The following is a 23,252-nucleotide window of genomic DNA, read 5'->3' as shown; positions in this document are numbered from 1 at the left end:
CAACTTGCTCAATTTCCACATTATTTATTACAAGATTTAGTTGAGGTTTAGTGAGTGTTTTGTTCCAAATACAATGCTTTTAGTTTTAGAAATATTTAGGGCTCTTATTCCTTGCCACCCGCTCTGAAACTAACTGCAGCTCTTTGTTGAGTGTTGCAGTCATTTCAGTCGCTGTAGTAGCTGACGTGTATAGTGTTGAGTCATCCGCATACATAGACACTCTGGCTTTACTCAAAGTCAGTGGCATGTCATTAGTAAAAATGTTAAAAAGCAAGGGGCCTAAACAGCTACCCTGGGGAATTCCTGATTCTACCTGGATTATATTTGAGAGGCTTCCATTAAAGAACATCCTCTGTGCTCTGTTAGACAAGTAACTCTTTATCCACATTATAGCAGGGGATGTAAAGCCATAACACACATGTTTTTCAGGCAGCAGACTATGATCAATAATGTCAAAAGCTGCACTGAAGTCTAACAAGACAGCCCCCCCAATAATTTGATCATACATTTTTCTCAGCCAACCATCAGTCATTTGTGTAAGTGCTGTTCTTGTTGACTGTCCTTCCCTATAAGCATGCTATCAAACACAATTGTATCTGGTCAAACAATTTTTGCAGAAGTTAACTAAGGGTTGGTAACAGGCTGATTGGTCAGCTATTTGAGCCAGTAAAGGGGGCTCTACTATTCTTGGGTAGCGGAATGACTTTAGCTTCCCTCCAGGTCTGAGGGCACACGCTCTCTAGTAGGCTTAAATTGAAGATGTGGCAAATTGTATGCTATTATACATGTTGACTCTCTCTGACTGAAAATGAATCAGACAATGAGGAGATTCCTAATTTAGTTAAAAACCTTTTCATTGAAGAAGACATTGTAGAGTCTTGCAAGATACAGTATATGAACTTGAAGCTGCACTGGCACTGTAGCTGGCAGTTTGTACCTTGTATTGTTTATTTTTTGAACTCAAGAATGATCTGCTCGTAATGGTGTTTCAATGGACTCAATAAAATGCAAAACAAAAATACAATTGTAAAAAAAAAATGTAATTGACATTCAAAAATGAAGTGAAAATAACTCAAAAGTTGTTAAGTTAAGCTATAAATTATAAATTTTAAGGACATTTGCCATAATATTCAGTATTTTTTTAAATGTTAGTTGCACTAAATTCTGGCCTCCCAAGTGGCGCAGTGGTCTAAGGCACGGCATTACAGTGCTTGAGGCGTCATTACAGACCCGGGTTCGATCCCAGGCTGTGTCACAACCGGCCGTGACTGAGAGTTCCATAGGGCGGCGCAAAATTTGCCCAGCGTTGTCCGGGTTACAGGAGGGTTTGGTCGGGGGGGCTTTACTTGGCTCATCGCGCTCTTGTGGCAGACCAGGCACCTGCAAGCTGTTGTCAGTTGAATGGTGTTTCCTCCAACACATTGGTGCGGCTGGTTTACGGTTAACCTCTCGGCGTTCCCCTAGGATAGGGGGCGCTACAGCGATTTTTGAAAAAAAATCGTGCCCATTTTATACGGCCTCCTACTCAAACTCAGAAGCTAGGATATGCATATAATTAATACTTGTGGATAGAAAACACCCTAAAGTTTCTAAAACTGTTTGAATGGTGTCTGTGAGTATAACAGAACTCATATGGCAGTCAAAACCCCGAGACAGATCGAAACAGGAAGTGGAATTCTGAATTGCGAACTCAACTTCATCTCGTTGCCTATTAATCACACCGTGAGCTATGGTTCATTGAGCACTTCCTATTGCTTCCACTAGATGTCCCCAGTCTTTACAAAGTGATTTGAGTCTCCTACTGTGAAAACTGACACAATGACACGCTGTGGAACGTGGTCACACGGAGAGGGCCATCACCATTATGACGCCGGCGCCCCTGGTTACCCTCCCCTTTCGAAACGTTTTGAAACACAATGCAATCGTCCCCCTCGAATCTTATTGGAGCTCTCGTTGAAAAAGGCCCTACAGATTTATGTTATACAACGTTTGACATGTTTGAACGAACCTAAATAAGAAAAAAATGCACTTTGTTGAAAGAGTAGCCCCGCGCACGTCGGAACTTTTGGTTCAGCCTTCAGAACGCGCTAACAACAACAAGCTAATGGAACATAAAGGATGAACTTTTTCGAACGAAAATACATTTGTTGTGGACCTGGGATTCCTGGAAGTGCCTAAGGATGAAGATAATCAAAGGTAAGGGATTATTGACAATAGTATACAAGACTAGATTTGATATGCGATTGTTCCAAGATGGCTAGCCTATTGCTATTGCTAGCCTATTGTTCTGAGTATCGCATCCCCTTTTATCGCAAAGTGTGATTACCCAGTAAAGTTATTTTTAAATCTGGCATTACAGGTGCTTTCAAGAGATATTCATCTATAAATCTTAGAATGACAATATTACATTTTAAAAATGTTTTCGAATAGTAATTTAGTAAATTGTAGCACTGTTTCACCGGATGCATTTGAGGGAAAATAGTTAGTCAACGTTACGTGCCGATGTAAAATGCTGTTTTTATATATAAATATGAACTTTATCGAACAAAAGAATGCATGCATTGTGTAACATGATGTCCTAGGTGTGTCATCTGATGAAGTTTGTAAAAGGTTAGTGCTGCATTTAGCTGTTTTTTGGTTATTTGTGATGCATGTGGTTGGTCGGAAAATGGCTATGTGGCTACTTTTACGATATACTCCTCTAACATAATCTAATGTTTTGCTTTTGCTGTAAAGCCTTTTTGAAATCGGACAACGTGGTTCGATTCAGGAGAGGTGTATCTATAAAACGATATAATTTGAAAAAAAATTGAAAAAAAAAATTATTACATTTTGTTATGCTAATGGGACGGAGGCCGCACAGGGGTTAAGCGGACGGCTGTTATGAAGCGCGGTTTGGTGGGTCATGTTTTGCAGGACGCATGACTCAACCTTCGCCTCTCCTGAGCTCATTGGGGAGTTGAAGAAAATACATTTCAGCTCCAATTTACTCATGAGGCATACAACACAGCGTAGGCATAGCCTATAGGCCTAGTGTTTTTATTTTGTATCTATACCAAGAAGGAGAGTGATGGAGTGCTACATCAGATGACCTGGCCTCCACAATCACCCAACCTCAACCCAATTGAAATGGTTTGGGATGAGTTGGACCGCAGAGTGAAGGAAAAGCAACCAACAAGTGCTCAGAATATGTGGGAACTCATTCAAGACTGTTGGAAAAGCATTCCTCATGAAGCTGGTTGAGCGAATGCCAAGAGTGTGTAAAGCTGTCATCAAGGCAAAGGGTGGCTACTTTGAAGAATCTAAAATCTGAAATATATTTCGATTTGTTTAATACTTTTTTGGTTACTACATGATTCCATACGTGTTATTTCATAGTTTTGATGTCTTCACTATTGTTCTACAATGTAGAAAATAGTAAAAATAAAGAAAAACCCTTGAATGAGTAGGTGTGTCCAAACTTTTGACTGGTACTGTATATTTTTTATGTATTCATTTGGGTTAACAGTGCGGAACGAACCGAGGTCCCGGTACTGAACAGTTCGGTACGAATACGTGTACTGTTACACCCCTATTGAACATGCTCCTGAAGTTAAGTTCTTTGATCTTTTCTTTCTCCACAGCACCTCCTACAGTCCGAATAATCCACTCTGGCCACGCATGCAACATCGAGGAGGAGCGCTACACCGAGCGCGTCTACACCATCCGGGAGGGAGAGACCCTAGAGCTAGCATGTCTGGTCTCAGGCCACCCTCGACCTCAGGTGAGATCATCACTGCACTATCCCCATACCCAATTGACTTATGTACTGCGTTGTCTGTGCCATCAAATTAGAAAGACTATAACGGACATTACCATTCAAGTCGACATTCTATGATGGGTGGAACAGTGGCCATATTGAGTGTATCAGTCAAATTGCTGTGGTCTGAGCATAGAATTAGAATTACTAGAACATACACTAATTTAAGTGAACGTTCCGTGATGAGTGGACAGGCGGCCATATTGAGTGTACCCACAACTGTACCAGTCAGGTTGCCATGGTCTAGCATTTCTATTTCTACTGCTCCTGTAAAGCCTCCACTTTTTAGACTTCCACTTAACTGCCTTTCTGTACCCACCTTTCCTTTGCCGGAGCGGCGGGGCTCAGTTAAGCACTCTGGCGGTACGCTGTTCTGTCGAAGTCTTTATACGTGCAAATGAGTTCAATCACACCGAGTGAAGAGGAGCTCCCCATTGGGGGAAATGGCCATAGGGGAAATCATCAGATGTGCTCTACTGCAGTACCAGCCCCTCAGGGAATCAAACATTTACACTAAAAACAAGCGAGAACTGGAAAAGACGTGGGGGGAGAGTCTTAGTGAATCCGTGTGATAATCTTTTATTACTCTACATATTTGAGTGAGTGAATCGGAAAGGCATACATTAATTTGACACAATGGATGGTAGAGTTGGGGGATGCAATGTTTTATTGTGGGATTTTAATTAGAATTTTAATTAGGATACCCATTAGCTGATGCCATAACATCAGCTAATCTTCCTGGGGTCCAATACAGAATTTAAAAGATAGACACCAATGACGCCGGAGGGGATGGCTGCCGTTTTACGGGCTCCTAACTGTGCTATTTTGTGTGTATTTTTCCATTGTTTGAAACTTATATATTTTTTTACTTTAGCTTATTCAGTAAATACTTTCTTAACTCTTTTTCTTGAACTGCATTGTTGGTTAAGGGCTTGTAAGTAAGCATTTCACAGTAAGGTCTACACCTGTTGTATTCGGCGCATTTGACAAATACAATTTGATTTGATTACAAATAATTACATTTATGTTAAGACATTACAAACATTTAGCAAGTAGATATTACAGACAATTAAAATACCTGACAGGTAATGCATTTAACATTCAGTGGGATTAGTATCTGTCCAGTCATATGGTCGATCACATTAGATGTTCTTTTATTGTTTTCTTGAAGGTGGGTTTATTTTTTGCCTGAGAAATGTGATTTGGTTAAAAACAATCACATCAAAGTTTTGTTGCATACATATATTTGCAGAAGTTATGGCAGGTGCAGCCAAATACTTGTGTTTCTAACTCCAACAGTACAGTAATACCTAGCAATAATTCCATTACGTGATGGCTCTATAGATTTGAGGAGATGTGTCCTTGGTCTGGGGGTTATCAGATGTCCTAAACTAGCCTGTCTGTTTTGGTGATTATGTTCATTGCTAATATACACGAATTGGTCAGACAAATACAGTGGTTTCTAGAAAAATATGGATACTAATTTGTGTTCAACAGGAAGCCATGAGAGATGCTGGTGCATTCTGTTGACATCCATACCGATGGAGTAATGAAGAGCTAATCTGGCATCCCTGTTTTGAGCAAGTTTTTGCTGCAGATGACCATAAGATTGGACACTAGACAGTACTCTAGGTGTGATTGAACCAAAGCTTGGATCAACTGATTCAGAGTGCTGGATGTTACATACTCAGAACATTTTCTTGTTATAGCAATGCCCATACCCATTTTAATTACAATGTTATCTACAGTGGGGGAAAAAAGTATTTGATCCCCTGCTGATTTTGTATGTTTGCCCACTGATAAAGAAAGGATCAGTCTATAATTTTAATGGTAGGTTTATTTGAACAGTGAGAGACAGAATAACAACAAAAATATCCAGAAAAACTCATGTCAAAAATGTTATAAATTGATTTGCATTTTAATGAGGGAAATAAGTATTTGACCCCCTCTCAATCAGAAAGATTTCTGGCTCCCAGGTGTCTTTTATACAGGTAACGAGCTGAGATTAGGAGCACACTCTTAAGGAATGCTCCTAACCACAGCTTGTTACCTGTAAAAAAAGACACATGTCCACAGAAGCAATCAATCAATCAGATTCCAAACTCTCCACCATGGCCAAGACCAAAGAGCTCTCCAAGGATGTCAGGGACAAGATTGTAGACCTACACAAGGCTGGAATGGGCTACAAGACCATCGCCAAGCAGCTTGGTGAGAAGGTGACAACATTTGGTGCGATTATTCGCAAATGGAAGAAACACAAAAGATCCGTCAATATCCCTCGGCCTGGGGCTCCATGCAAGATCTCACCTCGTGGGGTTGCAATGATCATGAGAACGGTGAGGAATCAGCCCAGAACTACACGGGAGGATCTTGTCAATGATCTCAAGGCAGCTGGGACCATTGTCACCAAGAAAACAATTGGTAACACACTACGCCGTGAAGGACTGAAATCCTGCAGTGCCCGCAAGGTCCCCCTGCTCAAGAATACATATACATGCCCGTCTGAAGTTTGCCAATGAACATCTGAATGATTCAGAGGACAACTGGGTGAAAGTGTTGTGGTCAGATGAGACCAAAATGGAGCTCTTTGGCATCAACTCAACTCGCCGTGTTTGGAGGAGGAGGAATGTTGCCTATGACCCCAAGAACACCATCTCCACCGTCAAACATGGAGGTGGAAACATTATGCTTTGGGGGTGTTTCTCTGCTAAGGGGGCAGGACAACTTCACCGCATCATTTGACAGGGCCATGTACTGTCAAATCTTGGGTGAGAACCTCGTTCCCTCAGCCAGGGCATTGAAAATGGGTCGTGGATGGGTATTCCAGCATGACAATGACCCAAAACACACGGCCAAGGCAACAAAGGAGTAACTCAAGAAGAAGCACATTAAGGTCCTGGAGTGGCCTAGCCAGTCTCCAGACCTTAATCCCATAGAAAATCTGTGGAGGGAGCTGAAGGTTCGAGTTGCCAAACGTCAGCCTCAAAACCTTAATGACTTGGAGAAGATCTGCAAAGAGGAGTGGGACAAAATCCCTCCTGAGATGTGTGCAAACCTGGTGGCTAACTACAAGAAACATCTGACCTCTGTGATTGCCAACAAGGGTTTTGCCACCAAGTACTAAGTCATGTTTTGCAGAGTGGTCAAATACTTATTTCCCTCATTAAAATGGAAATCATTTTATAACATTTTTGACATGCGTTTTTCTGGATTTTTTTGTTGTTATTCTGTCTCTCACTGTTCATATAAACCTACCATTAAAATTATAGACTGATCATTTCTTTGTAAGTGGGCAAACGTCCAAAATCAGCAGGGGATCAAATACTTTTTTCCCCTACTGTATATGTTCAGATGAGTATAGCGTTGTGTTCAAAGTGATGCCAAGTTGTTTGGTCTTTTTAACTTGTTCCACAGGAAACCCATCCATCGGCAAGTTTAGTTGAAGGTCACAGCAAGCATATACAGTGGGGTCCGAAACTATTGACGCCCTTGATAAAGATGACCAAAAATAACTGGATAAAATAAATATTTCAAATACTGAGCTACATTGTATGCTCCAAAAAATTGGGAAATAATTTTATACCAATACAGAAGAGATTTTGTTTATCAAGTAATATTTTTTTCTCTCAAAAAGGTAGGGGTCAAAATTATTGAGCCCCCTGTTTTCAATACCTATCAATACTTTACCTTGCGAGGATAAGGGCACTGAGCCTTTTTTCTAAAATGTTTTAGGTAACGAAGTAACGAATAAAGAGTTTTCTGCCCCGTCCCGCCCCCCTGGAAACTCCTTTCTCAAATCTAAGCATCCAAATCACGTTCTGCGCATGTGTTCTTTTACACACACATTCACATTTCTCTCTTTCAAATATAATGTGTATTTGTCACATGCATCGTGAACAACAGGTGTAGACTAACAGTGAAATACAAGGACTTACAGGACTTACAGGTCCTTTTTCAACAATGCAGTTAAAATATAGATTTAATAAAATACAAAAAGAATGTGACATGAGGAATAAATACACAGTGAATATGAAAAGCAATAATGAGTAAAAGTAACATTGCTACTGTATATACAGAGAGTACCAGTACCAAGTCAATATGCATGGATACAAGGTCGTTGAGGTAGCTTCAGTTGAAGTCGGAAGTTTACATACACTTAGGTTAGGTTGGAGTCATTAAAACTCGTTTTTCAACCACTCCACAAATTTCTTGTTAACAAACTATAGTTTTGGCAAGTCGGTTAGGACATCTACTTTGTGCGTGACACAAGTAATGTTTCCAACAATTGTTTACAGACAGATTATTTCACTTATAATTCACTGTATCACAATGTCGACAATAAAGGGTCCAGGCTAATTGGCAATGGAGGTATTGTATAGAATTAGCTGGTATATGGGCCTAGCTCGAGGCTAGCTGGTGCTTGCTTCGGGACAGAGGCGTTAGCTAACAGTAGCCACTCGTTTGCAGCTAGCTAGCTGCGATGATCCGGAGTAACGATCCGGTGTAATGATCCAGAGCGGCAGGAATCCGGTGATATAGTAGAGAGAACCAGTCCGATATGCTGGGTTGATTTTGCGCTGTGCAGACTGGCAGGTGACTGATGACGGGGAAAAAAGGCGAGGACCGCTAGCCGTGTCTAACAAAGACTAGTAGCTAGTTTGCTTGCTAGCTCCTGATGGAAGTTCCAGTTATAAAGAATAAAAATAGCAGATCTGTACCACATAGGGTGAGGCGGGTTGCAGGAAAGTATATTTAGTTCGTAGATAGAAAGTGAGATTAAGATGTATACGAAAAAGACAGGCTATTTACACAGGAAAATACAAAAGACAGAGACGGATACACACGTCCTACTGCAGCGCCATCTTGGAAATGGATGGAAGCCATCCCTCAGTAAATGGCACATGACAGCCCGCTTGAACTTTGCCCAAAAGGCACTTAAGGACTCTCAGATCATGAGAAACAAGATTGTCTGGTCTGATGAAACCAAGATTCAACTCTTTGGCCTGAATGCCAAGCGTCACGTCTGGAGGAAACCTGGCACCATCTCTACGGTGAAGCATGGTGGTGGCAGCATCATGCTGTGGGAATGTTTTTCAGTGGCAGGGACTAGGAGACTAGTCAGGATCGAGGGATAGATGAATGGAGCGAAGTACAGAGAGATTTTTTATGAAAACCTGCTCCAGAAGGTTCACCTTCCAACAGGACAATGACCCTAAGCACACAGCCAAGACAATGCAGGATTGTCTTCGGGATAAGTTTGAATGTCCTTGAATGGCCCAGTCAGAGCTCGTACTTGAACCCAATCGAATATCTCTGGAGAGACCTGAAAATGACTGGGCAGCGACCCTCCCCATCCAACCTGACAGAGCTTGAGCGGATCTGCAGAGAAGAAGGGGAGAAACTCCCCAAATACAGGTGTGCCAGGCTTGTAGTGTAATACCCAAGAAGACTCAAGGCTGTAATCGCTGACAAAGGTGCTTCAACAAAGTACTGAGTAAAGGGTCTGAATACTTATGTAAATGTGATATTTCAAAAATAGGTTTTTAGACATTGCTTTGTCATTATGGGGCACTGTGTGTAGATTGATGGGGGGGAAAAACAATTTAATACATTTTAGAATAAGGCTGTAACTTAACAAAATGTGATTCGTTTCAGGAAACTAGGCGTATGTCGCACGCCCCTACTTCAGAGGAGAGCCATTTGAACGTAAACCTTTTTTTTTAAATCGAATTGCATTTTTGGCAGAAATGCATTCTGGAACATGTGAACTTTCATGTGCCTTAATAATAAACTTGTTTGCCATTTGTAAATCTGTTTAAAATTGTTAAATTACAAGGCTAGTTGGTTTAGCCATGGAAAAATACAGCAACCTTCCCGCTGGCAAAGATTGGCTGAGATAATGAGTGGGCTGGACATGCAGATTGGTCTGCATTGTAGCATGCTTCTGTCTAGATCATGAGCTGGTCAGTATGTGTAGGTAATGCTTTCTAATGCAGCTTTCTTGAAAGACATCACGTAGTAGAACTGCGTAAGTGTTGCTCTCCACTTTCTGGAGGACCGAGTTTTGAAATTAGTGGAATTAGAGTATTATAGCTAAGGAGATGGAGAAAATTCTGCCGTTTGATTGCAAATATGCAGACCGAGTCGAAAAGAGAACCCACAGAAGGTTGTTTTATAAAACACCTGTCTCCGGATTACATCTTCAAACTAAGGGCAAACATGGCATCCGTGACAGAGAGGGAGAAGCGTCCATCCATGTATACGTGTAAGAGAGTCTAGCTATTTACATTTTCAGATATTACACGTTTATAATTTTGTCAAAGTTGTTTCAAGCTAAATTGTATTGTTAGCTAGCTAACGTCATGTGTATGATCTGTGGAGTAATATTATTCGTATCTCAGAGCCATTTGCATTGCTAGTTATAGCCTAATGTTAGCTAGCTAACATTGAACCTGGCGTGGCTAGCTACCTGCAGATTCATGCATGGTAGTAACGTTATGAGTTGGGATTATGGTAATTGTTTAGCTAGCTAGCTACATGTCTAAACAAAAGACTCCACTATGCAAGTAACTATTTCAATAGAATGTTTAGGATGTCACTGCGACAACTGTCGATAGACATAGCCAGAGGGAATTTACCAGCTATCTACATCGATTTCTGAGCACTCTTGTCTGAGTGTGCCAGAGCGCAGAATAACTGCCGAATTTACCAACACTCAACACACGTTGAATATGACCGGTGTCAGTAAACATTGGCAAAAAAGCGTAATTAAATTGTTGCCAGCAGCACAGTTGCAGTCACCAATGCTCTGGATAGCATAAAAACAGCCTAACCAGCTCTGCTAGGGCGAGTAAACTGGTCAGTGAGCTGTTCTCTCATTTTTGCCTGGAAGTAGCTAGCCAACGTTAGCCAGTTAGCTTGGGTGCTTGACTGCTGTTGTTAGGTCAGAATGCTCGGATCAACCCTACACCATCGGCCAGTTTTTCCTGTGTTCATTCTGAACACTCCGAGAGTGAAATGCTCTGAATTTACGAACAGACAATCTGACAATGCTCTGAGTTTACAAACACCCAGAGCACACTCAGGCACTCCAGATTAAATTCATGAACACACACGTAGTATAAGCCAGCCTTTAGTCTTGAAATATTTGGTTGTTTAGTACATCGCCTCACATGTGAATCCTTAAAGAGATGGGTGGAGCTAAAGCTTAAGAGGGTGTGAACGATGCTGAATGGGTGTAGACAAAGAAGAGCTCTCCAGTAGGTGCCACAACATTGAAGGTCTATTTTCTCAAAAGTGAGGTTACAAGTTTATCAACTTTCAAAGCATAATTACTTTCCCATTGTTCCTCAACTGTAGTGTATGATATACAATTTTCTAGCTCTGAGTCTACTTTTATCCAATGTAAAAAAACACAATTTCAAATTTTGCTACATAAGACTGAATCGAGACGGTCGGTCACAAATGTGGAAAAAGTCAAGTGGTCTGAATACTTTCCGAATGCACTGTACATACCGACTGTGTAATCGCTGACTGAGGGTAAGTCATTAGCAAATATAAAGTAGAAGAGTGGGCCTAGGCAACTGCCTTGAGGAACACCACAGTGTAAATCTTTACTGTCCGAAAAGCTACCATTAAAGAACACTTGTTGCCTTCTCTTGGATAGGTAGCTTTCCCTCCAGGATAGAGCGGCAGACATAAAAGCATAATATTTCAGTTTAACTAGCAACAGTTCATAATAAATTATATCAAAAGCAGCACTAAAGTCTAACAGCACACTAGCCAATCATCTGTCATTTGCGCTAAGGCCATACTCGTATAATGTTCTTCTCTGTATGCATGCTGGAAACTTTCACTGGGGACAGGGGGTACATGACTTCCCCCCCCCCCCACACACACACATTCTGAAATAGCATTTTTGTCGTCGTCCCCCAGTTTTAATATTGCACCGTGATACAAAAAGCGGCATTTTTGTGTTTTAGGACCATGTCACACCTCAGAGTGGTCGGGTAGGCTGTTTAGTGCTTTCAGCCGGCTAGATTTAGGACCGTGCAGACACCACAGAGTGTGCGAACAGAGGCAGCTGTTGTCTGTGTGTTGTGCTTTTTCTCCGAGCTGTAAAAGCAAGCAGAGCAGAAACTGGCTAGTCTTTATTTGACTGATGTAACTGCGGTTTGACTTAACAGAATAAATTATATTAATTCACAGTGCTAAGCTAGTAGTGTAACTGATATCTGACATGTAATGTTAACTAATGTTTCAGTCTCTCTCGACTGAAGTTCTGTCAGACGTGAATTAACTAGCTAGGTAGCTAGTAGCTACCACAGCCAGTTCAGATCTAGCCTCTAGCTATCTGTCCGGTAGCAGTATCTAACAGCTGTTGTGTATGTAAATATTTTGTAGCCTTTTTATCCTGTTTCAACAGAAGTGAATTAACTTGGCTGGTTTTCGCCAGTTGATGTACCATCAGAGCTGGCTAGCTCACTAACTTTGGCTGTTATTTCTGCCTCAATCACACTAGACCCGACTCAAACGATGAAACCACTGTTTTTTGACAGCGCAATGTCAGTTTTTATTAGTCAGTATAGCAATGTAATGTTATTGATCTGTCAGTTTCCCTAGTTAATTCCTTACTGACAAGGTATAAACAGCTCTACAGGCAACACTGCCATGGTGCAGTCAGTACACAACACTATGCTCATCATGTTTTAGCAGGATTAGATGGCGACAGGTGTCCCAGCAGGGTCAGACAGCCAGGTCGTTGGCTGTAACTCGAAGTAATTTGCCGTCAAGATTAGCTGTACCTGGTAACTTATCAGAAAGAGACCGCTGCATCCATTCAACCTCTTCTCTTTCTACTTGGGGAAATTAAAACTTGCAATGCCTCTCATTCATGATACAATCTTTTATAAATGTATATGACAGTGAGCCATCAGTTGTACTCATTGCATTTCTCAACTTGTCCACTTTGCTTGTGAAATAATAATTCAATTAATTTGCTGTGCCACATGACTTCATAATAAATATATCCTCTGATTCAACAGAGGCAGACATGTTTGAATTCCTACCCATTGTAATGTTAAGTTCTCCAGTTTTTTCCCCCATCACTCTTGACATCATTGATTTTGTGCTGATAGTCTCTTTTTTTTCTTAGATGTTATGTGCTAGGACTCTGGTCACAGATGGTTTCATCCATCTCCACTATACAGGACAGTTAATGAATACAGTAATGAATTTCACAATATTGAACTGTCTGAGATCCATCCTCCCGTTGCTAAGTCCAACTGTCCAACCTGTGCGACCAAGGACAGATGGCGGCCTGGCGGCTGCAATGAAGCCGGGTACTATTTTACTGATTTCACCTCCATTTCATTGGTTGGATGGGCTTTAAACATGCTGTAGATTTCCAGAGCATGGCTTTTGGGGCTTGTCAGTGATGGAGCTACTGGCACCGTCCAGCCCTAGCACTGGCTACCTTCTCCCCCCAATGACAAAAGTGTCATGTTCTTCTCTGCTATTGTAGACTCAGCTGTGCTAGCTAGGCCAAATTATGTTTATTCAAATTTTCCACACATTTTCTGCTTCAGACAATACACGTTGTTGTCCATATTGGTTTTTGCTGGCTTGAGATTGAGAATGTTTTCTTCCTCAGTGATGAGAACCATATCTCCCTCTTTCAGAAGAGTAGCTTGCCACCAATGCAGCCAACAACCAATACATTTTACCTAGGCTTGGCGGTATACCGTATACTGGGGTATTTTTATAATCGCGGGGGTGTGCGTGCTACGCCACTGCTTATAACTAACTATACTGCTCCAAAAAATAAAGGGAACACTTAAACAACACAATGTAACTCCAAGTCAATCACACTTCTGTGAAATCAAACTGTCCACTTAGGAAACAACACTGATTTACAATAAATTTCACATGCTGTTGTGCAAATGGAATAGACAACAGGTGGAAATTATAGGCAATTAGCAAGACACCCCCAATAAAGGAGTGGTTCAACAGGTGGTGACCACAGACCACTTCTCAGTTCCTATGCTTCCTGGCTGATGTTTTGGTCACTTTTGAATGCTGGCGGTGCTTTCACTCTAGTGGTAGCATGAGACGGAGTCTACAACCCACACAAGTGGCTCAGGTAGTGCAGCTCATCCAGGATGGCACATCAATGCGAGCTGTGGCAAGAAGGTTTGCTGTGTCTGTCAGCGTAGTGTCCAGAGCATGGAGGCGCTACCAGGAGACAGGCCAGCACATCAGGAGACGTGGAGGAGGCCGTAGGAGGGCAACAACCCAGCAGCAGGACCACTACCTCCGCCTTTGTGCAAGGAGGAGCAGGGGGAGCACTGCCAGAGCCCTGCAAAATGACCTCCAGCAGGCCACAAATGTGCATGTGTCTGCTCAAACGGTCAGAAACAGACTCCATGAGGGGGGTATGAGGGCCCGACGTCCATAGGTGGGGGTTGTGCTTACAGCCCAACACCGTGTAGGACGTTTGGCATTTGCCAGAGAGCACCAAGATTGGCAAATTCGCCACTGGCGCCCTGTGCTCTTCACAGATGAAAGCAGGTTCACACTGAGCACATGTGACAGACATGACAGAGTCTGGAGACGCCGTGGAGAACGTTCTGCTGCCTGCAACATCCTCCAGCATGACCGGTTTGGAGGTGGGTCAGTCATGGTGTGGGGTGGCATTTCTTTGGGGGGCCGCACAGCCCTCCATGTGCTCGCCAGAGGTAGCCTGACTGCCATTAGGTACCGAGATGAGATCCTCAGACCCCTTGTGAGACCATATGCTGGTGCGATTGGCCCTGGGTTCCTCCTAATGCAAGACAATGCTAGACCTCATGTGGCTGGAGTGTGTCAGCAGTTCCTGCAAGAGGAAGGCATTGATGCTATGGACTGGCCCGCCCGTTCCCCAGACCTGAATCCAATTGAGCACATCTGGGACATCATGTCTCGCTCCATCCACCAACGCCACGTTGCACCACAGACTGTCCAGGAGTTGGCGGATGCTTTAGTCCAGGTCTGGGAGGAGATCCCTCAGGAGACCATCCGCCACCTCATCAGGAGCATGCCCAGGCATTGTAGGGAGGTCATACAGTCACGTGGAGACCACACACACTACTGATCCTAATTTTGACTTGTTTTAAGGACATTACATCAAAGTTGGATCAGCCTGTAGTGTGGTTTTCCACTTTCACACTCCAAATACAGACCATGGGTTGATAAATTGGATTTCCATTCATTATTTTTGTGTGATTTTGTTGTCAGCACATTCAACTATGTAAAGAAAAGTTTTTAATAAGATTATTTCATTCATTCAGATCTAGGATGTGTTATTTTAGTGTTCCCTTAATTTTTTTGAGCAGTGTATAAGTTAACAATCTTAGTAAGATGTGCCAAATAAATTATCTGCAGATCAGGGCTCCAGTTATGCATTTGGTTTTCTAACTTGCCAGCTGAGTGGCTAGCTTGGAAGATTGTAAGCTTCTTGGTTATAGCAGAGACAAGAAATCCATTTCTGATTCATGAGCCCTCCTGCCTAAATAAATAGTTTTGTGCGTTTGGAAAGAAATAGCGGCCCTTGTGTGCACTGCCGGTAATACTGTATATTCCGCTACGGTACAGGACCGGTATGAAAATCTGGATACTGCACAACCCAAATTGTACCTTTCCATCACCATTTGCGCCAAGCCATTTTGTACTAGTTTGAATATTTGTACTGTTACAATAGATTTTAGTACGTGATTAAGTCCTTTTTAATGTGATTGTCATTTTAGTATGTGATGATGCTTTTGTCTATTGGTTTGAATGGAACTTTTAATGTTCATGAAGTCAACGGATATTATAGGGTCAGGAAGAGTCTTTGGAGTGGCCTGGCTTCCATCCATGTGTAAAATGGAGCCCCAGATGTTTTGACTTAATCCAAAGAACAGTGTTCTACCACATGGGTTTGTGTGCTGAATATTCTTCCATAGTTTCAAACATGACGCTGATTGCCTCCCAAGTGGCGCAGTGGTCTAAGGCACTGCATCGCAGTGCTAGCTGTGCCACTAGAGATCCTGGTTTGAGTCAAGGCTCTGTCGCAGCCGGCTGCGACCGGGAGACTCATGGGGCGGTGCACAATTGGCCCAGCGTCGTCCGGGTTAGGGGAGGGTTTGGCCGGCCGGGATCTCCTTGTCCCATCCCGCTCTAGCGTCTCCTGTGGCAGGCCGAGCGCATGCATGCTGACACGGTCGCCAGGTGTACGGTGTTTCCTCCGACACATCTGTGCGGTCGGCTTCCAGGTTAAGCGGGCATTGTGTCAAGAAGCAGTGCGTCTTGGCTGGGTAGTGTTTCGGGGTACGCACGGCTCTCGACCATCACTTCTCCCGAGTCCGTACAGGAGTTGCAGCGATAGGATAGGACTGTAACTACCAATTGGATAGCACGAAATTGGGGAGAAAAAGGGATTACATTTTTTTTAAATAAACAACATGACGCTGATTGAACCAGTTATTTTTGGGGAGGATTCCACATACCCATTTATTAGCAGAATTCCATCGTGATAACAACGGTGAGCGCAGCGTTCAGTCTGGTTTAGCCAGGCTATCTTTGGCATAGCCTAGAATATTTACAGTGTAAAGCCATCTTTCCGTCTTGTTTTCAGTCAGTGACCTCAGTGGCCACATTTGAACAATTTACTGTAATTCAGACAAAAGTAGACGATTGCAGTCCAGGACTCTGTGTTCAGCTCTGGACATGATCAAAGTGACACGTGCCATGACTGGTAGTGGTGACTATTGATCTGTTGATGGTTTTTGTTCCAGCTGCTGACACATTGCTAGACTAATGAGCTCTAATGGCCCGTTTTGTTTTAGCCCTTTAATTAGCGTGCAAGGCTAGATGGGCTCTGGATGATTGTTATTGTTATGGCAGAGACTTTTTTTTAAAAGGCCAAATGTGATGGATAATTGTTGGATACTTCCTCCAGGATTGTCTAGCATACTACTGGGAATGCATGCTGCTCTGTTTCAATGTCCTCACTAGCATACTACGTTAAATGACGAAATGCATTCGCCAATGGACATGCATTGTAAGTAAAAGCTAAGTGCAGATGACATGATTGATTAACATGCTCTAAATGAAGTAATGTATTTGACGTGTATTCAAAGTAGCATACACTCTTAGAAAAAAGTAGAACCATATGGTTTTTTGGCTTTCCCCATAGTGGAACCCTTTTTGGTGTTAGGTAGAACCCTTCGCATAATCAACACTAGAAATGTTACACTGAAAAACAGTAACACTGGCCAATTTGATGTGTGCCATAAACTGCTGGTACACTCCCTTCTAGAAAATACTAATTTAAAAAACAGAAATCATGGCCAAGATATCAACTGTCAGTACTGTATATGTACAATAATTAAGGGGATACCAGATACATGCACAAATATTCCCATAATATAGGTATAGTTTAAAACATTCTCACACCTATTGTTTTAAATGTATCAGATTAATCAAACTCCTGATGTTAAAGTTTAAACACTGAGGTAAACACTAATGCTCAGGCACTATTTAAATTTTTTTTTTTTTAAATAAAAGTACAATTAAAAAGCGTATGCCTTCCAAAGAATCCTTCTTGCCTTCCAAATAATCATTAAAGAACCCCTTTTTCCAAAAACGGTTCTTAGGACTTCGCCTTACAAAGAACCTTCATCTTACAAAAAGGGTTCTTCAGATGAAAACGGTTTTTGGTAGAACCCTATCCATCTGCAAAGAAACCTTTTGTAACCATTTTTTCTAAGAGTGTACTAGCATACTACTTAGAATTAAGTAATGTATTGGACATGTATTCTAAGTAGCACACAATCATTCTACTGACAAGGAAGTAGTACTGTATATTGGGTATGCATTTCATGTAGCACGCTAGTATGGAGATTGGCATGTATTCAATCACTCCGCACCAGCATATCGTCTCTCTACACTTTTAGAATTGGTGGTGACTTGAGGAACCCTGGAGTTCCTCGAGGAACCCCTGGAGTTTCTCAAGGAACCAGTACTAGTCAATGGTTTATATTTGCACCTTTGTTTGTTGAGGGGTTCTTGGAGGAACCGTTCATGTTTCAATGTAGCAAAGTGTTCCTGGAGGAATCCTGAACTGGAGGCGTGGCTTAATAAGAGGGTGAATTCCAGAAATATATTTTTAGGCTACCCGTGTGAATAAATGTCATTCCTCTGTTCTGTTGTATTGTCATCACATGTTAAGGTTGAACACTGACAGTTTTTTTTAGCTTCAATGAGTCTTAGAGGTGTATGAGTTCCTTGAGCCTATGCAAATCCCAAAGTAGGAATAGTTACCACTTTATTTACTATATGTAATCAGCAATGTTAATATTATGAATATTGTATTAGAATATGTAATATGCGTAAATATTTAAGGAAACTGCGTTACATTTACTGTAACGCATGGACAAAAATAACTATCTCAAAGCCACGCCTCCAATAAGCCATGCCCCCAATCTTCTGATAGGCTGCCACCGCTACAATATATTATTAAAAAGGTTCTGGTTTGAACCTTGACACAGGGGTTCTTCAAATATCCTTTTCAGAGGTGTTCCTCAAGGAACCTTTTTGAACTGGAAAGGTTCCCCTTGCGTGGCAAATTTTAGAACCCCCAAAAGGTTCTTCCAGACTCCTTTACTTCTAAGAGTATAGAGCTGGCTGGTTTAGTATTCTGAAGGCGCTAATGTTTGAGTGAGTGTGTGAGTCTGTGGTAACAAAGCAGTAATTTATCTTAAGACAATCCCACACATTATTTTCAAGAAGCCGTTTGAAACTCCACGGGAAGTGTTCGACAGTTCAAAAGACACCTCGTATTATGGGGAGGATTACCCTTTTTTGCACGAAGCTCAAGTGGAGCTTGACTTGAGCCCTTCCTCTGCCATATCCCCCCCAGTTAAAGCAGCACTGTACTGTATCTTCCTCTCTTCCTCCTCCACTCTGCCTCTCTCTCTTTGATATGGAAAGAGCATGAGGGAGGGCAACAGGGGGTAGCAGACAGAAAATATTGTTATGTCATCCCACGGTTTCGGTATATTCAGCTAGCTAGCACACTGATGCACCTTTCTTCCTCCCTGCTCAGCCACTGTCCACATGCATGCATGCATGCACGTCCCCCCCCACCCACCCCACACACACATTCAAGAGTCCAAGATCATCTGTGCTTCCGGGGCTCCCACAGACAACAAGTGTGGCTGACTGGCAGATCCCCGGGACTGCTGCTTATAACAGACTGCGGAGGCAGTGGCGCTATAAATAGGCTGGCGTATGGGCATGCTCGCCTGTCTTTTCCCAAACTGGAGCCTACGTCACTGCAGGGTGCTGATCGAGGGACTGAGGCGCTTCTCTCATATGCCAGTCATCTGCTGTTACTGCTGCTGCTGATGCTGACTAGCTACATGCAGGCAAACCGGCAACCATATGATTATGATAGCCCTGCTGTGTTTGTGAACGACTATGTTAGTGACATACAAGGCAGAGAACAGCTTATTTTTATTCTCTTTCTGGAACATTCTGTAATGTGCTTCATGATCGTATCATAGGCTACAACCAGTGGCTTTGATAGACTGGATGGAATACGTGATAAGCACATGCTGACTTTGAAGCCGGCCACATCACAAAAGATGCATTGCGATATTATTGTTTATAATAAAGCATATATAACACATCTATAAGCACCTTGTAAACATGACATAACTACATAGAGAATTTTCTAAGTAATACCTACGAGATCTGACTATACAGTGGTCCATCATGAAAATCTTTGTTTTTTCATTAGCAGCAACTAGCACTCACCCAAATTAGATGGCATCCCTGAGTTGACAGTGATAATATATGTGCCATTGTCCAATGTCTTTCACCGTCCTGGTTTGTTCAGTAGTAATAAGTGGAATTGGAATTCTGCATGCCTGGTTTCATTTCAGACACTGTGTGGGGACCTAGAAGTTTTATAGCCGAGGTTCATGTTGCCGAGGAAAGAGAAGACATCTTATCCTCCCAACCCCCCCAAAAAGAAAGCCGGCGTGGCTAAGCTAAGCCCCATGAATTCCAACGCCATGTTATTCCTTAGCCAACACCAATATGCATGTAAACAAATCCACGCTACCTACCATCTTCAGCAAAGCATGAAATTGATTTTATCCCTCCTCAAAGCTAGGTTGTGACTCTGTTCGGGCTCGGAACGTGTCTTCACCCAAGTGGTATTATAATTATTATTCTGCCTCCACACCCGTGGTGCCATGAGAAAAGTAGCTAACCGAGCCAAACAACAAGTACATTTTACTTGGAAAATGGGGAAGTGGGAGGGAATAATTTGCAGGGTGGAGGTGGTGAAGGGTGGGGCTGTTAGTGGCTCCTCCTCCACCTACCCTCTTGAATGGGTCTCTGCTGCAGCTCCCTTGACTGCCGACCCCCTGCCGTCCCCGCTCATAAGGACCCGCTATGATAAAGGAAGGTTTTGTTGCAATGTAGGTCAACCACACAGGAAAGCTCACACAGGCCCCAGCAAGGGCCATGCCAGGGCTGAATGGGCAAATTGCTCTACTTGTCGGCATGACTGGCAGAGTGAGTGTAGTGAGTGTACACAGGGGGCCACACATCCACTTTCTTGCAAGCGTCATTTGCGCATTCCCGAGAATACTGCTGCTGCTGACCGCTGCGGTCTTCTTCGCCTTCGGAGGCCAACCGCTTCACTGATCGTATATATATGTAAATGCAGAATCCGTGCAAATGCATAGACAGGCAGCGGGAGACTGATGTTCTCATCCTTCTCCCTTCTCAGATCACACATTTATTTTACCTGTCCAAATGCCACGGATGCCTGGTTTCTTGTTTCCAGATGCATGATGGGAAGGATCATAAGATGCCATGTTCATTGGATTTCTGTGATATCAGAGGCATTTCTCTCCAAACATTCAAACATATTAGGTGTTAGAGATTGTTTATCAAACATCTTCAGCACCATTGAGAATGCCTCAAAGAGTTGCACAAAATTGTCAGAGCTGTTTTTTGAGGTTTTGTCAGAGTTCTGTGTGAAACTTGACGTGCCATATGGAATCCAGACCCACTGGATGGCGTTGGAATGGTGGACACATGTCGCAGTCTCACGAGAGCCACTCAAACACGAGCCACCTAAATATTTTATGCGCTTATCCATCAATGGCGCCATAGATATACATTTCAATCAATTTTACCATTTATATCATTGTTATGCATGTACTGTATTACACAAACACTTTGCTCTGTTGTGATTCTCAATCGAGAGTATATGGACATAATATATTATAAAGAAAGTTAAAAAAATGTGTCGTACTACACTGAACAAATATATAAATGCAACATATAAAGTCTCATGAGCTGAAATAAGATCCCAGAAATTTTCTAAATGCACAAAAAGCTTATTTCTCTCAAATTTTGTGCACAAATTTAGTCACATCCCTGTTAGGGAGAATTTCTCCTTTGCCAATATATTCCATCCACCTGACAGGAGTGGCATATCAAGAAGCTGATTAAACAGCATGATCATTACACAGGTGCACCTTGTGCTGGGGACAATAAAATGGCACTCTAAAATGTGCAGTTTGGTCACACAACACATTGCCACAGATATCTCAAGTTTTGAGGGAGCATGCAATTGGCAAGCTGACTGCAGGAATGTCAACCAGAGCTGTTGCCAGGTAATTTAATGTTCATTTCTCTACCATAAGCCACCTCCAACGTCGTTTTAGAGAATTTAGCAGTACGTCCAACCGGCCTCACAACTGGAGACCGAGTAACCACTCCCAAGCTCCTGGTCTCCCGAGTGGCGCAGCGGTCTAAGGCACTGCATATCAGTGCAAGAGGTGTCACTACAGTCCCTGGTTGAAATCCAGGCTGTATCACATCCGGCCGTGATTGGGAGTCCCATAGGGCGGCACACAATTGGTCCAGGTTGGGCCGGGGTAGACCATCATTGTAAATAAGAATTTGTTGTTAACTGAAGAAAAGAAAAAAATGAAACCACACCGGCCCGGAGAAAAACTCATTCTGATTGGCTGGGCCTGGCTTCCCAGTGGGTAGGCCTATGCCCTCCCAGGCCCACCCATGGCTGCACCCTTGCCCAGTCACGTGAAAGCCATTGATTAGGGCCTAATTAATTTATTTCAATTGACTGATTTCCATATATGAACAGTAACTCAGTAAAATATTTTCATTTTTTCCATGTTGCGTTTAGATTTTTGTTCAGTATATTTGTTTCATTGATTGTTCCTCACATGGGAGCATAACAAAGCCCATATTTGAAAAGTTATTAAGCCCATATTTGAAAATACATTATTACTAGTTCGGTATTTGAACATGCTCATTTTAATCCAGTGTGTGTGTTGCAATATATTTATCCCATGGCTGACCCCATTGCTCTCTGTCCAGCCTGAGCCTGTTGTCCATAGCATTAGACCTTCTCGGTCACCTCTGGCCTCTATCTCTCTCCAACCCCAGATCCGGTGGACCAAAACGGCCGGTAGCGCCTCCGACCGCTTCCAGGACTCCAGTGTGTTCAACGAGACCCTGCGCATCATCCGGATCCAGAGGCACCAGGGCGGACGCTACTACTGCAAGGCCGAGAATGGCCTGGGCTCACCGGCCATCAAGTCGATCCGAGTGGACGTCTACTGTGAGTGAGCAGGCCTTGCCTCGGTCGCCTGCCTGCCCTTTTCCCATGCACTCCTCCGATGTTCGCTGCTAGGGCTGGCAATTGGCAGGGACCTAACGATACAATATTATCACAATACTTAGGTGCCTATATGATGTGTATTGCGATTCTCACAATTTTCATGATTCTATATGTATTGCGATTCGGTACTGTAATCTTGATGTTCCAAACATATTGCTCACTATATGGCTGCTGCAGAGAGATGTGAAAAAATGAGTTTTGATCAGTCATGGAAATAAGTGCTGAAAAATGTTGGCTCACTATTTAAAAAGAAGATGGAGCGCAAATCGGAAAGTATCGATATAATATCGTCCCAAAATAATATTGTGATATGTAACTGTATTGATTTTTACCCCATCGTAGCATGCATCATAAGTTCTGCCGATTGTCCTTTACCCTCTAAAATTGCCCTTGTTCAGTTACTCATGCCTTGTGCTTTAGCTACTGAACAGAGGCATTAGCTCACTCACTCGTAGTCCTTACCGTCCCAGACAACATGATGTTGAAGAAAGTTGTTTCAAGCAGGTTAAGGCTATAGTAGAATTACAACATAACTTTTTGAAACACAAAGGGCCTCAAAAGAAAGCCACCACCGGTATGACATCCGAGTAAATGAAATGTACCATACCCTCACTATAAAGCCAAAGGTAACAAACACATTATTCGTCCTTACTCAGGACAATCCGAAGTGTTAATTGCAGCCATTTCTTAATGCTGTGGACG

The 23,252-nt window shown here is 42.6% G+C and overlaps 1 protein-coding gene across 2 annotated transcripts in view; it reads left to right on the top strand.

Annotated features, from left to right (window-relative positions):
- LOC115162650 (MAM domain-containing glycosylphosphatidylinositol anchor protein 2-like) overlaps positions 1-23,252 on the top strand; it is a 230,038-nt gene that overhangs the window by 71,352 nt on the left and 135,434 nt on the right. The window contains exons 1-3 of one of the 2 annotated variants that reach the window (XM_029714140.1): positions 2,171-2,196; positions 3,624-3,763; positions 22,316-22,490. In XM_029714140.1, the coding sequence (XP_029570000.1) occupies positions 2,181-2,196; positions 3,624-3,763; positions 22,316-22,490 (331 nt within the window). In that variant the 5' untranslated portion in view covers positions 2,171-2,180. Of the gene's footprint in view, positions 1-2,170; positions 2,197-3,623; positions 3,764-22,315; positions 22,491-23,252 lie in introns of those variants that run through there. The other variant, XM_029714139.1, reaches the window with a different exon arrangement.

The sequence above is a fragment of the Salmo trutta genome, chromosome 25, assembly GCF_901001165.1.
Source record: "Salmo trutta chromosome 25, fSalTru1.1, whole genome shotgun sequence".
NCBI classification, from domain to species: domain Eukaryota; kingdom Metazoa; phylum Chordata; class Actinopteri; order Salmoniformes; family Salmonidae; genus Salmo; species Salmo trutta.
This window is presented reverse-complemented; position numbering and strand designations above follow the sequence as displayed.